At 32.1% G+C, this 24,835-nt stretch overlaps 1 protein-coding gene across 1 annotated transcript; it reads left to right on the forward strand.

Moving 5' to 3' along the window:
• Positions 1–5,177: 5,177 nt before the first annotated feature.
• On the forward strand, positions 5,178–24,598 carry LOC142332953 (uncharacterized). Its single transcript, XM_075379670.1, has 5 exons — positions 5,178–5,318; positions 9,404–9,468; positions 11,882–12,299; positions 19,160–19,231; positions 23,907–24,598. Exons 1-5 carry the CDS (start codon positions 5,298–5,300, stop codon positions 24,018–24,020), a joined length of 690 nt encoding a protein of 229 aa, XP_075235785.1. The 5' UTR covers positions 5,178–5,297; the 3' UTR covers positions 24,021–24,598.
• Positions 24,599–24,835: the final 237 nt, after the last annotated feature.

Consider the following 24,835-nt stretch of genomic DNA (forward strand, 5'->3'; position numbering starts at 1 on the left):
AAGGGGGCTTTACCCTTAGTCCTGCTCTTTTAGAGTGGGGGCCTTATCTGTAACTGTATGTTGATCTTTGATTTCACGCATTTGATCAATAGCGGCGAAGAGGTGCAAAGAGTGACAGGAGAATACAGAAGGTCTTCAGCTGCCCGTGGCTCGATGCGAGTAATAGTCACGCTTGCGGGCTTGTGCCCAATATCTCTAAATAGGAGAAATACAGAGAGCATTTTGTTCGTATATTTTGTCAGGTCAGGGAATCTCCGATCATGACCGACGTTAGGGAGATAAGTAAGAAGCCTAGCCGAGGGAGGGGGCAGGAGCTTTTCCCTTCAACCTCCTCGAACATTAGTTCTGACAATGATGGTTCAGAAGTAGATATAGGGGTGACCCCCCGGGAGGGTATGAAATTACTCATTGAAGAGTTTTTGCAAGCCGAGGGCAAGTCTGGCAGCTCTGCCCCGTTGGACCATGATGTTTTGGCGAAACTAGATGGCTAGTCTTCTTATCTATTCTTTCTTTTTCCTGTTTAGCCTCCGGTAATTACCGTTCAAATAATACTTCAGAAGATGAATGAGGATGTTATGTATGAGTGTAGGTGAAGTGTAGTCTTGTACAGTCTCAGTTTGACCATTACTTAGAAGTGTGGTTTATTAAAACCCAACTACCAAAGAACACCGGTACCCACGATCTAGTATTCAAATTCGTATAAAAATAACTGATTTTACTAGGATTGTCTTCTTATCTAGCAAACCCCAAGTGTACTAGTGTAGCTACCAAGAGGAGATTATTGCCTCGTCTTGAATTCTTCCGAGCGGCTTTCACAGCTCTCGTCGAGGGTTTTGAAAATCTTTCCTCAAAACCTAAGGAAGTAACTGTAGTACATAAACACGCCCCGGCCCCAATACAGCCGCCTACGTATGCTGAGGTAGTTACGGGCGGACGTGAAACCAGCCAATCCAAGAAACCTGAGGTTGCGTTTGTCAGCAGGGCGGAGGGCTTAACTGTATCCAGCAGTCAGCTGAAGAAAAACCTCCAGCGGATGATACAGAGACCATTCAGGCAATTAGAGATTTCACGGCGGTTAAGCGATTGAATGTAAAAATAGACCCAAAGAGAACGCTTAGGCCCCGTATTATAGTCTATGATATTGACCGTAACCTTACCGATAAAGATGTATTGTCCCTTATTAGGGACACACTGATAGTAGAGAGCAGAACACTGAATTGGATGAAGCCGCCTTCCGGCGGGACTGCAGGATGGTCTTTAAAACGGGTAGGCGTGATATCCAGAAACATCACGTAGTCTTTAAGGTAAGTTCTGGTCTGTTTAAAAAATTTACGTCTGCTGCAGGCAGACAATTTATCAATTTAGAGCCCTGCCAAGTAAAAGAGTACATGGATGTCCGAAGATGTTTCAAGTGCTGCAGATATGGTCACAGGGCTAAATTTTGTAAGTTTGTTTTGGTGTGTGCCCATTGTGGCGAGGAGGGCCGCAAACCTGACGATTGTTCGCGTAGATCCGAGGCTCCGGCCTGTGCTAACTGTAAGAGGTTGCACAAGAATCATGAGCCCCCAGTGGTTAGTAAGGAGTGTGGCTGTTACGTAAGGGCCGTTGCGCTGTAATTTAATTCCTTAGATGGTTAGGTTCGGTCAAGTAAATGCCCAGTGTGCTTATGTAGTCCAGGTTGAGTTAGGTGAGGTTGTAGAGACGGAGCCTCGATGTTGTCCTTCTGCAGCATCCACATGTAATTAGGGGTCATTTTCCAGGCTTTCACAGCTGGAAAAAGTTTTGTGTAGGGCATACACAAATCAGAATATGTCTGATATTCTGTGGAGGAAGTCGCTTGATAGTGTCTTTAGACGGCAGATTTCTGACGCGCATCATGTTGTGGTCAGACTTTTTTTTTCGGACCATTTTTACCCACTCAGGGGCAACCGGTAATCGCATAGAAGACACTGTCTCGGTCGGCCCTGAGTGACGTGGCTACAGATTAACCCACCCTGTGCATGCAGCTAACATCGCTCTTCTACCCGTCGGGATCCCTCCTGGTTCATTGAGACATCATGATCACCACTTCTGGTTGTCACGACGCCCCTCCCCAGAAAGGCTACCCTTCCCGTCACTAATCAGAGTCCGGGTGTGCACTCCACGCATACCCCCCTCCCCCACGAATCGCACGCCCACCTCACACACCTTGAGGGTCCTCAATGCTTCATCGGAGCGCCCCAATCCAACCACTTTTGCATGTGGATGGACTAAAAACGTCCTCAGCATTGAGGCTACCTCCCTTGTTCCTACACGTGTTTACAATTCGACCACTGGCGACCTTATTTTTTTTTCGCCAGTCCCTTTTTTTATTTTTTTTCATATAATACACTTATTTATACATATATTTGTTTCCCAGGCAGTACTCTCCTGTGCGTACTCCTAATATTTCTAGATGTCATATTTTTTGAAGTCTAGCCTGTCATGAAAGACCTAAACTCCTACAGGATAGCAACAGAAAATACAACAAATGGCAAAAAGAATTAAAAAAACTTACATCTAGACATAATTAAATGACAAGACTTCACAAGTCCCTTATAAACAATACAACAGTTCATGCTTAATATGCAGGCAAATAAAAGACACGTATACAAAATCATTTTTTTTAATCATGTACAAAAAAAAAGAAAAGACCTAACACTACGTAAATGCAAGCCCAAAAGGGGACTCCTGGGTAACCCACTGCTCACAGAAAGCCCGGGATTGAGTAGATACAGGTCGAAAAGAGAAAACATCAGATAACACACTTCACCGAAATAACCATAAAGAATTCACGGCCACTTGACGTATCTTTCAAAAACATACATAGCAAATATAGCACAATTACATTTTAAAACTAATCTAACAAAACAAAACATTTAATGTCGAGCAATGATGGTAACAACAACAATAGCTGAAACAGTCCTTATTTGCATCACCTTGAACCTGTAAGCCTCACCGCCAATATTGTCCGCTAGCCCTTTCGGCCAGGGCCCCGTTCTATCGTCTCTTCCAGCTTGGTCTTTAGGATACCAGTGATCAAACTGGGCACCTCTTCCCACTGTTGTCGTCCCCGGAGCATATGGCCAACCGTATTCTCTGACGTCAGCCAGCCCTTGTAGCCGGCGATGACTTAACTGCCGTTCACATCTGTAGATAGTGTGCTCCGGGGTGTCCAGCTGCCCACAATAAACACAAAATGGAGAGTTTCGTCGCTTGAACTTAAGATAAGACCCGTAGAAGGGCGCGCAACGAGAGGGGGATCCCGATCGGCGAGCGGCTCTAACTGCGGGTTCTCGCAGAAAGAAAGCTAGGTACTTTCATAGCATTAGCTCCACCAAGTGTAATTCCTGGCGCTCCTTCGTTCAGGAGCAAGGGAATAGAGACCCTTGGGGCGTTGTGTATAGAGCCCTTGGATATAAGCGCAGGAAAGATGTCCTCTTGTCAGTTTTGTCAACCCGCGAAGGTGTGGAAATTGATAAGGACTGTGTCCTTAATATAATATTTTGCTGAATGATTTGCACCCGGATGACACTATGGTGGGTGAGGTTTCACTCCACTGGCTTGTCAGGCGGAACCCACCGGGTTGGTCTAGTGGTTAACGCGTCTTCCCAAATCAGCTGATTTGGAAGTCGAGAGTTACAGCGTTCAAGTCCTAGTAAAAAGCCAGTTATTTTTACACGGATTTGAATACTAGATCGTGGATACCGGTGTTCTTTGGTGGTTGGGTTTCAATTAACCACACATCTCAGGAATGGTCGAACTGAGAATGTACAAGACTACACTTCCTTTACACTCATACTATCATCCTCATTCATCCTCTGAAGAATTATCTAAATGGTAGTTACCGGAGGCTAAACAGGAAAAAGAAAGGTTTGTCAGGCGGGAAGTCGCGATTATTATGTATCAAGAAGTTCAGCCAAGTCAACGAACTACGTTTACAGTTCTAAACATGACCTAACCTAAACCTCTTACCGTCCCGATTTCATTTATTAAACAAAGAATAATCATAAGAATTGTATTATTTCTGTAAATGAGATATGTATTACATATAAATGAAATCGGGCGGGTAAGTTTTGCAACAAATTTTTCTATTTTTTGTTTATTATGTGGAACGCTTAAATATTGTTTATTATCTATTGTTGTGCATCTATTATCTATTACATATATTTAACTTACTTAATTTTTTTAAAAAGGAATCTAATTATTAACAAATTTTGATAATAGAAATGTAGAGTCTTACTTTTTTGATATCATTATCATTTTGTTAAAATCAGTTTTATTTATATTAGAGAAATGTTTGTTCTTTGAGCGGAAGAAATGATATCTGCAAGCCTCTTACCGTACGGTTTACAATTTCCTTGTAATTTTTTTTGGATTTACATTAATTTTCTCAGGATTAAATTCTCTACAGTTTTTTTTCCGATTCATTAGTCATTTAACAAAGCTATTGTACTACAAACCTAAAAAAAAATCACCGAATTTTGTGTTTTACATCGCATACCTTAAAAATTATTGGAGTTACAATTGTGAAACCTGTTTTAACCTGTTTCCCAGCTCAAATTATACAAGAAACCACCAACTTTACTCCTTAATTTTTCAAAAATTACAGTCGGGCTTTTTTTTTATTAGAAGAGCTGAAATTCGGGCGAAATCTTTCGCTAACCGTAACTCGAAAACAGTCCGTTTCCAGACCAATGTTTATATAAATGTTTATTATTATTTTCACTAATAGAACATGTCCTGACGTTTCTCCTTTCTTCGTGGGACACTCTGTGTATAAATTTATATATAATTTTGTCAACCTGTAATTTTTTTAAAGAAATTAATTAATTTATTCCATGGAACACAGAAGAAGAAAAATTTATAAAATTAAAATGTGTCATTTACATCATCATCAGATACACTAAATTGAAATTAGTAAGTTTCATTAATGAATTAAAATATATTAATATTTTTAAAATAATAAATATACTGCTTTGTTGTAGAATATATGTAATTAATTGCAATAATAAAACAATAAACAATAAATTTCCAGGAAAAATCTGCTGAATAATGTTTATAAAAAACAACTGTAAGGTATTTAATATTTACAATATTATATTACATAATGAGTTGATTTGTTAAACTCAGCATTAATATATGTGTGTTATTTTTGTTTTTAATTCACAATAATAAAACAAACCAAATTTTTATTGAACAATTACACAATTGTTGCAGTTCAATACAATTCATTTCATTTACTTTTTATTGTTTAAAGTGATAAGTGTGTACATATAATGGAATTAGAAAACTGTAAGGTTAGTAAAATCTAAAAATGACTTTTAATGTTGTAAAAAATATATAAACACGTAATCAAATTACACTTACTATTCTTTTAAGTGTTTTAATTGTTTTATCGCAATTTTTTTTGGAGAATATTTTTTAATTATATTTTCAACAGATAAGTACACATAAATTAATAAAAAAGTTTTCTTTAAATATTATAAAAATGATTTTTTCCTTCAAATAAAAATTAAAGTTTATTTAATTATCCTTTTATAATAGTTTAATTTATAATTTTTTTAATATATTCACCTGATGAAGCAGTATGTATTATAAAACCTCCACAAATAAGAAACAAAATCCCCCAAACAGCAGGAGGTGTAATTTAATAAATCATAATTTATCAACATTCTGCTGCTATGTTGTAATTCACTAAATTATTTATTATATTGTATTTTTATATTAAAAAAAAAAAAAAAAAATACCATTAATTTTAATTAATTTTGATAAAGCACCAAGAACATTTTTTAATAATACTTTGCTTGGCCTAACATTATTTGTGTAGAACTTAGTAAATAATGTCAGAATAATGACATTTCTTTGTATTTTATTAGTTTTAAATTACACATCTCGATTGATTTAATGTATCAAGACGTTCGTTAGAACTTCGGCCAAGTCAACGAACTATGTTTACAGTTCTAAACATGACCTAACCTAAACTTCTTTCCGGCCCGATTTCATTTATTAAACAAAGAATTTGTTTCGAATTTTTTATACTCTTGCATTGATATGAAAATATACGAATGAAATGCTACTATAATTCTTAAAATAAAAGTAAAATAGCAGACAATGAATTAACTGTTACAATTAAATTTTTTAATGAGCATTAAAATATTTTAAAAGCAATTCAAACTGTACCATTACATCTTCATGATTCTACAATACCTGGAATATTTCTCACTGCATTCTAGTGTCATTTTTAGGGGCTAAATGCTAACAACATATATATATATATATATATATATATATATATATAGAGAGAGAGAGAGAGAGAGAGAGAGAGAGTGAGAGGGTGAGAGAGTGAGAGGAGCGATTCTGGAGGAAAGGGAAATAATTTGTAAACTGATTCTAGAGCTTGAAATAAAAAAAAAGATTATACAAACATATTTCTAAAAACGCTTTGTTATAAAGTTACGGCTAACGAAAAATTTCGCCCGGATTTGAGTTCCCGATGAAATGAGGTCATATTGAAATTTTTAAGGCGATATATAAGGGGTAAACTTAATGATTTCTTATGTTTTTTGACCTGAAAAATCTAATAAAACATATTCCATAACTGCATCTTCCGTAGTTTTCATGATATTCAACGTAAAACAAAAACATTCGGTATCAAAAAACATTTTGTTTTAGGTTTAAAGTACAAAAGCTTTGTTAAATGATTAATAAATGTGTAAATTTTGTTATCAAGACTTATAGAAAATATAATTCTCAGAAAATTTCTGTAATAAAGCCTATGAAAAACAAAAAAAATTCAAACTTTCATTATTAAAAAATACTTGTAAAAATTTTTATGAATTTGTAAAACAGCTGTTTTTAGAATAATTAGACCTTTAAAAAATTAAAACATTTTAATCTTCTTAAAAAATAAAATGTATTAATTTACAATAAATGTTCGAAAATTCCTCCACTGATATCGATACATTTTTGAACTAGTTTCCTTACATTTTCTGTCGCCATCCTAATGGTATCTCACGTTCCTTGATGACGGCAACAATGAGAATGCGAGCGATCAGTTCATAACTTTTTGCTTGAATTCTTCGCATTTCATCCAGCCCCATGAACAAAAATGTAGGAGAGTACGGTCCAATGATCTAGATGACCAATTTACCAGTCCTCTGTGTCTAATCCATTTACTAGCACATTTTTTATCTAAGAATAGTCTTACTTCATTTGTGAAATATGTTGATTGTCCGTCAAGTTATAGTACATTTCTATTCGTTTTGCCAATGAGAAATTTTCAAGCTGTGTAAGAAATTCATTTTTTTTAAATTCCAGATAATTTCTCCTGTGACACGCTGTTCTAGTATGAAAGGGGTTATTGGTTTCGATCATTCCACATCAAACGTTCCCTACTTTTTACATATTTTCACAAGTTTTCTATTTGTTTACATTATATTGTTTAAACATTGATGAAAGTTGTTCTGTTTAAAATCGTATCAGTTGGTGTACTGGTGGCTTCTACACCAAATAGTTTGGATAAGATTCTCAACAAGAATTCAGCATTTTTAATTTATCATTACATTTATCTCATCTTTCTTGAAAAGGTTATTTTATATTTTTATTACGATATGAATCTCAAAACAATTGATATAGCTTCCTCTTAATTACTTAAATTTAATAGGTCTAACAATTGACAATTTCTTTTTGCTTGATAAATTAATTCACATAAGCTTGAAGCTTGTGCATGGGGATATGAAGATGGAAATTTTGTAGTGTATGAAATATGCCGTACCTGACCAGGATTCAAAGACGGGACCTCCAGCTGAAAGGCCAATACTCTACCACTCTGCCAAGGAGAGAAGTTATTCATCAAATATCATGAAATATTTCTGAGCAGTATTTCTAATAAATAAATCATTTTTAGAGCCATATTATTAACTTAAGCTGCAAAGTGCAAAATAGGTTTTTTATATTTTTTTGTAAATCATGCACCAATGGTTTGATAATTAGGAACTGAACAAATCCACCATTAATATATACGAGGGAAAGTCAAAGAGTAAAGTGAAATTCAAAAAATCAATGTGTTTATTTGTACTTACATAAATGATACATGCATTATTTTTCAACATAATCCCCTCTTACTTCTATGTACTTCATCTTTTAACGAGCTTTTGAATTCTTCCTGAAAGAAAATTTACGATCTGGTGTGCAAAAGGTTTTTCACCACTTCTTTGGCCTCTTCATCAGATCAATAATGATTCCCTCGCAACTCTTTTTTTAATAGGCCAAAACGTTGAAAATCGCTTGCAGCCAGGTCCAGACTGTATGGAGGGTGGTCCAGCAGCTCAAAACTGAGATCTTAAAGGCAAAGGACTGTTTTTTTTGGCCGTATGAGGTTGAGTGTTATCCTGAAGCAAAATCACACCTTTAGAAAGTTTACCACGTCTTTTGGATTTGATTTTTTGCTTCAGTAAACGCAGTAGCTCACAGAAGTTGTCACTATTTACTAACTGACCTTTAGGTGTGAAGTAAACCAAAAGTGAACCTTCCATACCCCAGAGTATTGTCATCATCACCTTTCCTGCAGATATCTGAGTTTTGAACTTTATTGCTGTGGAAAGTGAAGGATATTTCCACACTAAACTTTGTTGCTTACTCTCGGGTTCAAAGTGATGGACTCACATCTCATTAACGGTTATTATTCGTTTAAGAAATGAGTCAATTTCATCTTTGTTATGCTTCAGAAGCTTCTGGGAAATTTTCAAATGATTATCTTTGTGGATGCTGGTCAATTGACGTAGAACCCAGCGATAACAGACTTTAAAAGTTTAAAGAATCATGAGTGATTGAAAATGCTGAGCCATGGTTTATATTTAACTCATTTACAATGTCATCAACTTTAATTTGTCAATTACTAAGAATCATTTGTTTAACCGCTTCAATATTATTCAATATAGTCTTTGACGTGGAAGGCCTACCTAGCCGCTGATCATCACACATAAATCCTACCATTTTTAAAGCAATCAATCCATTAGTAGATCTTGCTTCCACTCAAACAACTCTCTCCATATAGCTGCTGCATTCGACGAATAATCTGTGCTGGTTTCACCCTTTCTGAACTGAGGAAATGTATTACTGCTTGCACTTCTTCCTTGGTGCAATCAAAGAAGCACTCATTTTAAACAAAATCACAAATAACTAACAATGAAACAACAATTTCAATGAACAGCTGTTAGAGGTTATGAATTATAGCAGAACAATCATTGCTGCCATACATATGATTGGGAGGGAAATCAATCAAAATGTCCCTTTACTTTTTGACTTACCCTTGTATTAATACAAGAATATTCAAATATTTTTTTTTTATGTCATCATTAATATTATTTTTTTTCTTTTGCAGACAGTGCACAAAATGAAATCTATCACAATTATTATTTTGATTTTAAGTATAAACACAATTAGTGGGTAAGAAAATTAATTATTTTATTATTTTGATAATATTAGTTAATATTTATTTTGATTACTTATTATAATATAATTTTTATATTATAACTTTATCTTTAAACTAAGAAGGCAACTATAACTTTAGGGGTCATCAATAAACCATGTAACTTACTAAAAAGAGGAAGGATTAGAATGAAAAACTATAGTGGATTATAAAACAGGAAGAGTAGAGTACTTATTTACATATCTTAAAAATGAATTCTTTAAATGGTATAAACAATCTTTAAGATAGAATACATATCATAAAATACTCGTAAATAATTTAATAATATAATAAAATAAATGATTTTAAATTCTTTCTTTGGTCAGGTAAGATGGTTGGCAGGTAAATAAAACAAACAATAGACAGGGTTTAACGTGAAAATTATGGTAAAAGTTGGATAATTTGATGAAATATAAAATTAAATTAAATGTTTTGTTTGTAAACGGATCATTTTGAAAAGCTTGTTGAGTAAAAAAGTTATGACCATTATAGGTTTAGTTTAACCAGATACCCAAATAATATTATGAGTGAGTTAGAGAATCATTTGCATACTTAAGTTATTAACAATGCTCATCAGCATTAACAGTAATATGACATCTATGTATGAGTAACATAAGTATGTAACAATACATGTGGCTAACCCACCGGGTTGGTCTAGTGTGAACGCGTCATCCTAAATCAGATGATTTGGAAGTCAAGAGTTCCAGCGTTCATGTCCTAGTAACGTCAGCTATTTTCACATGGATTTGAATACTAGATCATGGATATCGGTGTTCTTTGGTGGTTGAATTTCAATTAACCACACATCTGAGGAATGGTTGAGCTGAGACTACACAAGACTACACTTCATTTACACTCACATATCATCCTCATTCAGCCTCTGAAGTATAGATAAGTATAAACACATCTGAACGGTAATTACTGGAGGCTAAACAGGAAAAAGAAAGAAAAAATATATGTGGCTAGTCTCACACATAGAGAGACAATACTGTATGTGTGGCTAGCCACATATAATAACATTTTTTAATTTTTATGACTATTTATTTTTGTATATTTACAATTTTAAGTTTTAAATTTTTAATGTGTGGTTTTTAAAAAAATGTGTTTTTAACTGAGAATGTGGGAAACCCTCAAAAGCGTTTTTTTAATAATAATAACAACAAGCATAAGGTAAGAAGCATTATTGAATTCTTTACTCATGGTAAACTATTTATACTTCTGTCATTGACATAATTAGTACTAAGGGGATTATGGACAAACACAATAACAAAAAAAAAATTGGTTTTTCTAAGTTAAAGTATAAATATATATATATCAATGATCCTAAGTAAAAGTATATTCTTAATCATGCTATACACGTTATTTATTTAAATGATGACAGTTGATATCATGATACTGCAACCATTTCATTACTAAGCAGTAGATTATATGAAATGTCATCTCATTATCATTATCATAAGGTTATTTGACTTGAGGCAAATACCATGTACCATGTCTATCTCCATTATTTTATATTTCCAACTGGATTTCTGGGTTCTAGATAGTTGTCATTTCCATTTATATGTTTGATAATTTTGACTTTTTTCTTATCTCTCCTTTTTGCCGTTCTACTGATCATTTAAACACTACCTTATTAAATACTTCTCCTCTTGTAGTATATCCCAGCCAATTAGCTTCTATTATTCTTTAATTTTCTCATTACTTCTTCATTTTTTACTTTGTTCATCAATTTAATCTTTTCCCCAATCTTAATAAAACACAATTCTAAATGTATGTCTGATGTCTAAATAAATAAGCAGCTTAATGATTTTTATAGTAAGGCATATTATTTTATTAAATCTGTTGTATAAGGAAGTTTGAAGGATAAACATTGTTAAAGAAGTTGGATTCTAATAAATTAGTGCTACCAAAATTATAAGAGTATTGTTTAGCACATATGTTGAGATTAAATATATTACATTATAAACAAAAAGAATTTAAACATAGAGAAGTGAATGTTAAGAATAAAAAAATGTTACAGAAATTACAAATAATATACAAATTTACTTTAGGTTAATGCTCTAGTAAAATTATGAATAGAAAAAAGGCTATTTAAATGATTTTTGATTGTGTCATATGTATATATAAAATTTTTTTTTGTTGAAAAATTAATTCAGCGGAGAAGCTTGTATGTGGTAATTTTGGAATGGAATTTTTTTGTTGTATATGAAAAATGTCATCCCTGACCAGGATTCAAACCTGGGTTCCACTGGATAAAGTCCAAGATGCTACCCCTCCGCCACAGAGATCGGAAGATTTACTAATTTATTTTAATAACTGTTGAACATAGCTTTTTCTTTAAATTCTTTTATTAATTTGTTAATTCCATTATTTTGTTATTAATGATTTCAGGTTACTAAAGAAAGTAGAAGCACAACAGCAAATTTCTTCTGTTGATCAGTATTCATCAAGTTACTTACAACCAGTTCAAATTAATACACAGTATAATTCAACAAATATGGCTTCATATCAAACACCTGGAATACCTCCCGTGCAATATGAAACACAATACCAAAATTTTATGTTACCACCAGGAGGATATCCTCCAAACACTAATAATGGTCAATACCAAAATCCAGATTTGTACAATAACTTATTAAAACAGGAAAGTTTAACACCATGCATTTGTGGTGTTTTTCTTAGTGGTCAAATTTCTTCTGGAAGTGGTTCTCAACCTGCTGGCAATCCTGTTTTAACTCATGAACAAGAAGAAGCTTATTCTTGTAATTCATCTGGAAATAAACAATGTACAAACAAATGCCTTGATGTAGTAAGTCCTTGATAATTTTTTAATAACATTTTTTTGTAAATAAATATTTTATTTAGAACATAACATATTTATATATTACACAGATAATGTACGGAATAATAGATTTGCTATTTGGTAAAGTAAATAAGGAAATCAGAAATAACAAAAAGGAAATACTACAGTATTAGCTGAAAGAATTGATGTAAACTATGGAAAAGCCTTGATTTAAGCAGCATTACTAACTTAAAATTATAAATAAAAAAGAAAAAGTATTACAGACTTTATTAATACATAAAAGTAACTATTTTATGAAACAAAAGATGCAACTATGCAAATATAACAATAAAACAAACTGATTCACAATAAAGTAACAGTTTTACAGAAGATAATTTATAGTTTAGAATATACTTAAATTCATGTTAAATGAGTATGTAAAAAAAATCAGATTTATCTAATTAATACATTTTAAAAGCTCGTCAACAGAGTAAAGAAGAAATCTTATTGGTCAGAAGAATATTTAAATTATTACATAATTTAATAAAAATAGAAACAGAAGCATAGTAAGATTCTTTCTCACAGGCCATAATATTTTTCCCTACACAACAATAGTTGATGCAATAAATAATCCTTTTATTAAACCTAATCTTAAAAACTCACAACCATCTTCAGGAAAAGACTATGTTTCTATGGACACATCAAGAGGATGCCCATGAAGAGACTAACTGAAAGAATCCTGGAATTCATAGAAAACAGAAAGACATTTCAAACTGGTAATAGGAGTTAGTCAAGGACATGAAAGAACACAAGATACAATTGAAAATGATCAAACAGACATGAGTACAGGGGAATGGTCTAAGTATCAAAACGTTTCAAACGCGCAAAGAGAAAGAAAACAGGACTGTACCTGGTGAGAATAATAAAAAAAGCCCAGTCTGAGAATATGAGGAAGTAGTGGGAATAGAAGAAAATGAGGATGAAAAATACACTAATACTTAGTGTGGTCTGTAGTAATGAAGTAAAAAAAAAATTAAAAAATAGAACAAAAAAGTTTTGTTTATTATTAAAATTTGAACTAGGTAACTATTTAGGGACATAATATATTTAATTTCAGTTAATAAAACTTAAAATCTATTCTTAAAAATTACTTTTAATGAAAGTACTTACATTACTTATGCTATTATTATACTTATTTATATATATTATAAAAATAGTTAATATTAAAAAATCCAACAATTTTTTTTTATGCGTTCAAGCGCTTTCGGAATAGAATTCCATCATCAGGAACTTAAAATTGTGTCGACTTAAATTCTGTCATTATGAATGTCTCCACCGTCTTTCATAATGACAGGATGTTATGCCAACACATTTTAAGCACATGATGACCACTGTTATATTTTATATACATTACATAAACAACTTTACGTATGACAATGAAGTTTTAATTTTATTAAGAATATAATATACATTTTTAAGTTCCTGATGATGGAATTCTATTCTGAAAGTGCTTGAACGCATAAAAATAATTCTTGGTAAATGGATTTTTTAATTATTAATTATGTAATCATGTTTGATAAAAATATTATAAAAATAGTATATACTTACATTATTATAATTTCTTTAAAAACAAATAGTTTCATTATTTTCCAAAAGACTGTAACAGCAGCAGTATTTGCAGTAATTTACTGGAAGTAAATTAAAACTGAAACTGGAAATAACTTATTTCCAGTAACTAAGATAGTAAACAGGCATCTGTATAGTTTTAATTTTTTTAAATAATATTTGTAATTTAATCTTGTAAAATAATATTCTAATAAAGCAGAGATTTTTGTGAAAATCCTATCATGGATTGTAAATAAAACCAGCAAGTGGAAAAAAATAACTTTTATTAATTAGATTTTGCTGCTGGGATGAAATTTGCTGATTTACAAGCTAATCCCTTACTTTATATTTTTTTATTTTATGGAAGATTCTTCCTGATATGTTGTACGTGTAGCCAAAATATCAGATTAAGGGGAACACAGCTTTACTATGTGGAAATGACATAAAATACTTTTACTGTTTTGACATTATTAAATAATTAACTTTTGTAATGTACTGGTAGCTGCATGGTCGTGATAGGGCGAATTTGACGAAAACTAGGTAACACTCATTAATACTAAATAAATAGTATAATTAGATTATTATTGAAGAATATTATTATATCCACCAGTTGAGCTTAACATGCAAACCCTACTTAAGAAGTAGACTCCTTGAACAGAGTTAACTCTCCTTGAGAGTTGAGTCAACTCTCAATCAGCTGGAAGCAGCTGATCAATCAAGTCATTCCCATTAAATCTCTATAAGAATCAAGGATAATGATAGGTCAATATCAAGGTTAATAAAATTAACAAAAAGAGAGACTGGAAGACACCTGAGAAATCGAAGTATTGCATTTTAGATGGGTTTAGAAGATCTTGCTTTATCCTATTGCCTTAGCCACTGAAAAAAACACAGTTTTTGGACTGAATAATGTCAGTCCATCTAATCAGATCATATCAAAGATGTCATGTCCTCCTCAGTATTAAGCTGGCCAGATTTGACCTCTCCCTCAGAAACAGAAACAAGGAAAAATATCAAAGATGAAAAACGGAATTGTAGGAAGTTCAACACCCTCTCCAGGCAGGTAATGGAAAATCATTTCATCTACAATCTCAAGATAAATAAGGGGAGGAGATAAATTTGTGCCAAAATTTTGTAGAGATATGGTGGGCATTGTAGTAAGGTTTAATTATTTTGGTGAAAGAAGGAACTGTAGGTAAAAACGGTTGAGAAAGACAAAAACTGGAATAATTGAAACTGAGGATGTAGTATAGAGAAATAAGCTGAGGTTGAATGATTAACAGAAAAGAGAAAGGAATAGAGAGTACATCAAACCAGTTAATGACTGATAATTTAAAAAAAAAGAAAAAAGGATTGTTTCCCTTACCAAATCAACCTTTGGGTAAGCATAACCTTTATTTTAACATGAGCAGCATTAGAATATTGCATCCCCCATACATGCATATCCTACTTTTCATATATGTTTTGTGACGATTTAATTTTTATGCAAAATTTCTTATACATTAAAATGAACATCTACAATAACTTTATACATTGGTTAAAACCAACATAAATGTTATCTACTATCTTTTATCATAAAACTGCATTGCACAACATTCAAATATTTTTCATAATTTTTCCTACTGGTTTGTTTATTATTATGCCTTTTCTAATTTAGTAACTTAAGAAATTCAGTAATCTTTTACCTATTTTTTTTTTTTAAAGATTCATTAGATACTATGTAAATTGTGCCAACTTATCAATCTTTAATTCTGCATTTCCTGAACTTTGGCACAATGATAAAAATTACGGCTCAGCAATAATAGATACCTTACATAATTAACTAAAATCTTAACCTAGTCATACCAGAGGCGTTTTTTGTTCACTACTATAATGTACTAATTTGAGTTTCATCTTTTGTACCAATCTAATACAGTGCTCCTGTTGATTTATAACATCATCCATTCATTAATTTCACTCGATTGTAATTTACGTCAACTCTTTTTCGCTGTATTTAATAATAAGTACATCTAATAATCTTATTTGAGTTGTTCAAATTTGGTTGAATATAATAATCTTTAGTTATAAGTTCTGCAATCCCATTGAGCCAAAGAAATTTCTGTTTTCTCTATATTTTTTATACTGCTGCTTTGATATAAATTTGGATCTGTGATTCACATACTCCTTTCACGTTCAAATTCACTATCAGAGTTTGAATTTTTCATAAATTAACTTTCACCTTTAGATCAGGGATCTTCTTTACCTAGGGATAATCAACAAATATTTATAGTTTATAAACATTTAATAACCACAACAATAAAAAAGAAGGTTAATAAAAAAAATGTTTTTACCATAAACATAGGTCAATTATAAAAAAAATGAGATAGATGGTAGAAAAATGCTTAAATTGTCTGAGTATAGAATATTTCAAGCTCCAAAAATAATACATTTTCCCAAGAAAATCAAGAATTCTCAAGTGGTTGATATGGTATTAAATAGAGAATGTATTATGAATAACGTTTACTAGGAATGTAGTAAATGCAGGTTTACAGGAATGTAGAATGTTTATACCAGCAATAAATGCAATATTTAAAAAAAAACTTATTTCAGGGAATACTATTTTCCAGCATGCCTGCTCAAAGGTTAAGGGGCTATTATAAACAGGGTACATGAATCCTAAAACAAACGTAGAAACAAGTGAATTTTGGAACATAACTCAATCATCTATACTGCCACAAGAAGTGAAATTACAAGAAATACAGATCTAGTTTTAGTTTCCTTAATAAAGTCAGTGAAATAAATAATTTTAAAGTTAAGTTAAATGTAATTATATATATTATTTACCACTTTTATTTTGATCATCTGTTTCAATACATTTTGGCAATTATTTTTCATGACAGATCAGCATTATTAACTCAAGTATTTGCAACACTGTATTATTAAACGTAAAACATACAACAAAATACAAATTTATAAAACAATATTTTTACAAACAAAACAACTGATATACCAAAAATTGAACAAACACTAATGCTTGTTTTCACTAAAACAAATCTAATTAAAAAAAAAATTTAATTAAAATTAAATTAAATTTAATTTAATTTTGTTGTTGCTGTTTGATAAGTTTGATGTTATTCTACATTCCTATCTGTTTTTTGCTAATCATTAACCTTAACATGTTTACTTCATACATTATTCACAATGATGTTATATACACTAATCTTTGTTTTCCTTTAAAGTTTTTACCTTCTTTTCATCCCTAGATTAACTAAACCTAGTATAATATTAGATGTCATACTATATGCTCTACTAATCTAGTTCATCTGTTTATGTTTCATGAATCTTCCACAAATTTTATAACCTCTTCATTTTATATTTTATCAATTCACTTAGCTTCTCAACATCCACTGTAACAACATATTTAAAAAACTATTCTTTTTTTATTTGTCTATTCATATTATGTGATCACAAAGTTCCAAAAAAGTCTTTATAATTTTCAGATCTCTGTGTTTGACATAAGCGGCTTTTCTTTTTCATGAAAAACCCATTCTTACTGTGCCAGTTTACTTTTGATCTTTACTCTCTATCTAACTTTATGTGTGATACCTAGAAGCAAAGGGGTGTGGCTGACAAAAGTAAAAATGTTGGGAAAATAGTTTAAATTTCAAATCATACTGAAAATTCTAGAGGTATATTATAACAGTTTTTTTTAGTATAACTAACACCTATACATATCTGTAAATTTGTAAAATGTAGTATAAAGTAATTCAAATAATTAACTTTGGCAGAATTTTTTTTTTTATAATAGCCAACTTGCACTTACACCCTTGTGCTTCCAACTGAGTTACTTGCACCCCTTCTCAACTAAGGAAACTGATGTTTTGTTACAATATTAAGGATAATAAAAAAATAACTTGTTTAAATAAAAAAATGTATTAAAAATTAAGTATATATTTTATTTAAAGTAATAACATAAAAAAGTTAGACTAATTATTTGATTTGTATCGATAAAGAAAGAAATTTCTTTTTGTTTCTGAATTTATTTCTAGTCCGAATCATAGGTCCTGTCATTTTCCATGTCCAAACCTTCTAATTCTTCTTCATCAGTTTCTGCAGTTGAGGAAGATGCAACTGCTGCAAGTAGTGTTTTCCAGTTCTTTCTTCTTTTCTTGTCCCTTTGTCAGGTTCTTTTCCTTTTTATTTTTTTTCATGCTTTATATTTTTATAAAACTCATGGTGTTTGGGCAACAAAACTCAAGAAGAGATTGTAGGTCCTTGTATTTTGTTGTACTAAGAATAGGTGTTTGATGTAACAGTTTCAAAGTAAATGTTTCCACCATTCGCCCAAGTTTAGGTTTTTTCATGTGTCAAACTTTAAGTTTTCATTTATTGAAGTCTTGTAGACTGTAAATGGTGCCTTCCTCATGAATCTAAGACATTGAAATTGGCGAATACTTTCTACTTTATCTTTCAGAGATAGATTCATACTCTTAGTGGAAAAGAAATCTTTTTCAGACATCCTAACAACTTGGAACTTTCAGTGCTGCTTCCACTGCTGAAATCCAATGATCTGGAATAAACACATGATTTTTTGATTATTCCAAAGTCTTGGTTGCTTCCATTTATGAATGTCCTATAACAAAAAACTTATGATCAACTGTTTCAATGTTAATGTTTTTTACAATGTACATCCAAAAATGTGCTATATGCTGACTCTTATTTGGCCCCCCACAGTTATTGCTAAAACAATAAAGATATTTACTGAAGGGAGTAATTGTTGGGCGTATTTGAGCAAACATGATTCGATATCTTGGGATCCTCTTAATGCTTCACCTTCATGCCACATAAACATGGTAGCACAATCCTCTGCAAGGTTATACATCCAAAGTTGCCTTACATAGTATATTTTATTACACCTTCAGACAGGAGCTGGCAATGTTTTTTTTCTAAATTGAAACATATTGCTTTTACAGTAAGTGAGTTTTCTATTGCGTACTCTTGTGCATTTTTTGCAGATAGCTTTTCTGCTCTACTTAAATGTAACTCTCTTTTGAACAAATTTTATTTTTTGGGCATTTACCCCATATTAAATTTTATTTTCAGAAATGTCACATTTATTAAAAGTGTCTGCAAGAAGTTTTTAGAGGTTAGGTTGTACTTTGTATTAAAAATATGCCAGTAAAATAATTCCTTAACATAAGTCTCTTTTCTTTTGATGCAATTAACATTTGTGTAATTTAGCATTAAATATTTATATATATTTCTTTGTTCTTAATGTTTACTTTTAATCTTTACTGTTACAGCTAGTGAAACATCTTTCAAATAGTCCAACAATTATATGTGGATCAATTGACAGAGATTGTTACAAAGAAAGAGTATGTATTTACAAAAATTTATTATTATTTTCTTTTTAATTTTAACTTTTTTGAGGTTTAAGGGGCACTGTGGTTATTAGCTCCTTTCCACATAAAAAAAAGAAAATATTTCTTTACCTTCCTGGATAAACCACTAGAAACATAGTCAGCGGACTAGTTTTGTTAAAACAGATCATCTAAAAATAGATTTGTCAAAAGGTTATTAAAACTCCAAAAAAATAACACAAAATTACAATAATGTAAAGGGGCCTTGCCACTTAAAAACAATTTCTAACAAAATGTCAAAACTATCAAAACCACTTAAAAACATTTATATTAAAAACTGTTAAATACAAGATGACAAGAGTGTAAAGGGCCCTTGCCATTTAAAAAACACATATTTCACTTCTATCATAAATTACCAAAACATCTTCAATGTCATGTAAAAATGAAAATGCACATACATCATTAAAATTTGTCAAAAACACATAAAAAACGAGCTTCTCTTAAGTCCTATTGCCTAAGTTTTCTCTTAGGTCATTTGTTTCTCTTTTCCATGTTCCTAAAGTCCTCAATGTCGAATTTCAAAGTATCTGAAGCCTCAGAGATCCTCTGCACTAAACCCTGGAAGATGCTTTGATGCAGGCATCAGAAAATACCAGCTCAGGTGCTGCAGTCAATAGTGCATAAGTCAACTCAATGCACTCCTTGCTAGAGCTTATGGGCGGTTGAAATCTTTGCCCTCTCAATTAAAGGCTTCAGTGATTTTGGAGGTTCCATTTTTGTTTGTCCTAAATCTTCTTTTTCTAATATCTTAATTTCTATCTTCTCTCTTCCCTTCATGGGAATTTTTTAGATTTCATCTTTTGCTTCAGCCTTTTTGTCTATTCTGCTTTCACTGTCCTTCCCCTTGGAACTGCTTGAAGGTTCATTCCTCAAAGGAGATGAATGAAGCCTGTTTAACTGGTACTGTTTTCCTTGCTCGTTTTGGGCTGTCTCTTTGGTTGGACGATTTCCAAATTTGTTATTAACAATAAGTTCAACCATATTTGCTAAAACTGGTGCTAGCTCTGCAATTACATCCTGTGCTTTGAAAGAAGTTGCAGGAGTCAAAGCAGACTGTGCATACAACATTACCTCTAGTGATCTTTTTTTAATGATTTTCTTCACTTCGAAGTAGCTCACCTTCACTTCAACTGTCTAAATCTGTATTGCTACTTCCTCTTTACACATCGGACAGTTTCAATCTTTCCGAATGATTCCCATGAGAGCTGAAGCAGACCAGTGGATCTCTGCACGAGTCATCAGCATGCAGTGGCGGATCACAAACACAGATCTGTTTTCTTATGCAATGTGCCGCTGAATGTCCAAACCGCTGACATCCAGACCATCGCAATGGACTAACAAACGAACGTTTTCTCTGTGAAAGCTGTTCTTTATCTTTTCGGCACACTTCTGCTTGTTAAATGTCAAAATATATGTTGTAGAGGGTACAACTTCTCACTTCTCCGTTGCATCAGGTGTTCAATCGTCGACACACTGTAACTCCTTGTTCATTCAGTTCCTAGACGATTTCCTCTTCGGTGCAGTTCAGCAAGTCCCTGCACACAATTTCACCCTTTGACATATTTAGAATACCATGTGGTGAAATATCAATATCTAACAGTGCAATCTTCTTCGCCTTCAGCAGCCATGACAATTGCATATTGTTAACTGTTTCAACGAAAAATCCTACAACAGTCTTCCTCATATCTTTTACTGATTCCCCAGCAGTTTGCGTGATACCTCCGGTTATCACAAAAGGATAGATTTATCTTGATAGAATCTCTTTCATTCCTTTTGATGACCAAATATTTTGGTATCGTTGCATTGCCTTTCAGTCAAAACTTGTTTCGATTTATTTTCTTAACATTCAAGAACTCAACACTTTTCTTCCTCTTCGCCTGCGAATAAAGAGTCTTTCAAATACGAGGTTTTTTATGTGGACCTGCTGCCACAGAAGTTGTGGATATTGAAGTCTCTATAACCTATATTTTAGCCCGTCGATGTGTCGCAAGGTGCAAGCAAGAGACTATTGAGCGCGCCCCAGATGATTGATCCTTTCTGGGTTCCCCAGTCAGCAGCCTCCTACAGATTTAATCAGGACCAGGGAGCCAGGTACTTCTTGATCCACTATACCGACATCCCAGGGCTCGCACGTAAGGGCTCCGATACCCATACACATGAGACAATTCTTGCAAAGGCCGAAGAAGTTGACTCACACTGGGCGTCTCAAGATTTTGACAGAGAACTCACAGCAGCCCCTCAGCCCGACACCACAACCGGGAAGAGGGATGAGCACTCCTCATCCGCACTCCGCCAAGCATCGGCAAAAACAGATCACGGTCATGCTTCCCACCCCTACCGTAAACTGCGAAACCAAGAAGTCAACTGCAATCAGCTCGGGACTGCCAATCCTGTACTCCAAAAGGAAGCTCCTGACCAAAGCCATTGCTCCATTGACTGACCTAAGCAAAAGTACCAAGTATCATGTCATTACCCGCCTCGGACGTGTGCGTAGATGTTATTCACTGACTTGGTGTTGGAATTTATCCGGAGCATTATTATTATGCGGTTACCAGCTCCATTAAATAAAGCAGGGCATGTCTTCAAGACGTTGTTCACGGTCCATTCGGTTCATACAGAGCAAAACTTCTGTGACTTGGACTTGGTTTTAGACATTTGTCTGCTGATGGTGGTTCTATAAGACCACCAGTGGGAGGCCTGCATTCCATGCGTAAATGCATTTCCACCTCTCTCCCGCCTCTACCCACAAAAAAATTCATATTATTATATTTAATGAAGTTAATATTTTTCTGCATAAATCTTTAATAAGTGTTCAACTGAACACTGGTCTGTCTAACCAGAAAGTTAGTTGAAAACTATGTGGCCAACAGAGGGTATTCTGACCACTGGCATACATAAGAAAAGCATATTCCTTACTTAAAAACAAAGTTAAAAAGCAGGTTTTATAGCATCGTAACCAGTCTGAGTGGGAGTTTAAAATGTTTTAATTTGTTTTTAAACTATCTTTCCACTTTCAATATGTTTTGTTCAAAACATTTTTGTAAATCTTAGTCAAAATTTAATTTTTTTAAAGTAGTAGATTACTCTATTTGTAGTATTTTATAAGTACGTTTATTTAACTATATTGCTTCTCTAGCTTTTTTTTTTAATTCCTTTCATCATTAGTTCATATTTTTTCTGTTTAGCCTCTAGAACCACCGTAAATATTTCTTCAGAGGATGAATGAAGAATATATGTATGAATGTAAATAAAATTTAGTCATGTATAGCCTCAGATCAACCATTCCTGAGATGTGTAGTTAATTAAAACCCAACCATCAAAGAACACCAGTATCCATGATCTGGTATTCAAATTCATATAAAAGTAGCCTTTACTAGGATTTGAGATATTTTTTACGGCAACATATATCATTTAAAATTTTTATTCTGTTGTTATTGTATTTGAATATTTAGTGTTTACCTACAGATTTAAAATCGGCACAAAATAAAATAATTCTGACAATACATTAAGTGAAAAATATCAAATATATATTATTTGCACACATTAAAAATGCATAAAATTCAGTATTATTTAAAAACTTATTCATTCAGAAACATTGTCTCTATAAGAAATATTTTTAAATTCTATTTTAAAGATCCATTGAAGTTATAAAATACAAGTAAAAAAGATGCAATGAAAGAATGAAGTTTAGACATAAATATTTATAACTACCAAAGATTTCTTGCAAGAGAAGAGTGGGAATGCACTTTAATATATAAAATATATTTTTTCAAACCAGAAAGAGATACATTAATTATTGCTTTAAGTACTTGTCCCAATCTTTCTTGTGGCTGTGATGCAGGGAGGTGAGGTACAAGAGACAGCAATACAGTTGCTTCATTTAACATCAATGATGCTTACTGCTGCCAGTCTGTGTCGTGTTTAGAGTAATGGTATTTATTGCAGTCCTAAATATCATTTGTACCCTCATTGGGCTTTACTGATATGTTACAATATGTTTAGCTCAATGACAAAGAAATAGAAAAATGCTTTTTTCCTAAGATGTTTTACTGGATTTTCTTGAAAGTTCTTATACTGTTTTTGGAAGTGAATAATTTAGTCTTGTGAAGTTGTTACAATGATTTCAATTATGACACTTAAACAGAAAAATTTGCTATATATCGACAACGAAGAACTTATAAACAGAAAGATACTACAACTAAAAAGTTAAACCTAAGTGCCTAATATATTTGAACTAATCCTTTCTTTCTTTCCTGTTTAGCCTCCGGTAACTACTGTTTAGATAATACTTCAGAGGATGCATGAGGATGATATGTATGAGTGTGAATGAGTGTGTCTTGTACATTCTCAGTTTGACCATACCTGAGATGTGTGGTATGGTCGAACTGAGAATTGAAACTCAACCACCAAAGAACACCGGTATCCATGATCTAGTATTCAAGTCCGTGTAAAAATAGCTGGCTTTACTAGGACTTGAACGCTGGAACTCTCGACTTCCAAATCAGCTGATTTGGGAAGACGTGTTCACCACTAGACCAATCCGGTGGGTTGAACTAATCCTAATTGTGTCTATCACCACATATATTATGTTGTTATTGATCTCTTAGTAATATTTTATTAATTTTTCCAGGCGTATCTTTGGATAAAAAACTGTAACAGTACATGGGTTAATAGTAATTTATCAGCTGGCAGAGAATACTGTTGTAAAGGTGGAATGCCTTATAAGTGTCCATTAATTTCTTAACTTAATATTATAAGATTAATTATTATTATTATTATACATAAAAATTACAATAATTATATAATTACTTTAAATTCAAATTAATATTTAAATATATGTATTAAATAATAGAATATGTACATTTTTCACTGCAGTATTCTTTAAATTCAACAATATAGTGTTCAGAATGAATATGGTGAATATATGAATATGGTGTGATAATAAGAATGATCAGCAAGACATTCATTAAAAATTTGTTTTGCTTTGGTAAATTTCTCAATGAATCTTTTAGCCATTTCATATTCTTAATTTATAAATAGATTTTCAAAAATAAATACAATCAAGATAAAATTCCACAAAAAATTATTTGTTAATAATATACAGCAATTAAACTGTTTTTAAAGGTTATATTATGAAGAAAGTCTAAAAACAAAAAATTAGTTCTGTAATCAAAGTCAGCACCTTTTATTTTGATAAAATAACATTAGATTTAATTTATAGTATTTAGTGTTATAAAAAATATTCTGTAATAATCATAATTTAAATAAACAATGACTTATTTGAACTGTTCAGACATAATGTAATTTGAAATTGTAAATAATCTTAATTAAATTTACTGTTAACGTTTTATTTGTTTGTTGTATGTTTGTTTCTTTACTGTTAACATTTTTTCTGCTTTCATTATTAATAACTGTAATTTTTACATTACTTGCATAACTTTACACTAGACAACATTCCATAAAATATTTAACTGCAATGTGTTGATTGTAAGCATAACTGTTGTAATTAACACACTACTTAAGAGAACGAGAATTATAATTCAGTACATCAATGTCGAT

The sequence above is a fragment of the Lycorma delicatula genome, chromosome 12 (assembly GCF_047948215.1).
Source record: "Lycorma delicatula isolate Av1 chromosome 12, ASM4794821v1, whole genome shotgun sequence".
In the NCBI taxonomy this organism is placed as follows: Eukaryota; Metazoa; Arthropoda; class Insecta; order Hemiptera; family Fulgoridae; genus Lycorma; species Lycorma delicatula.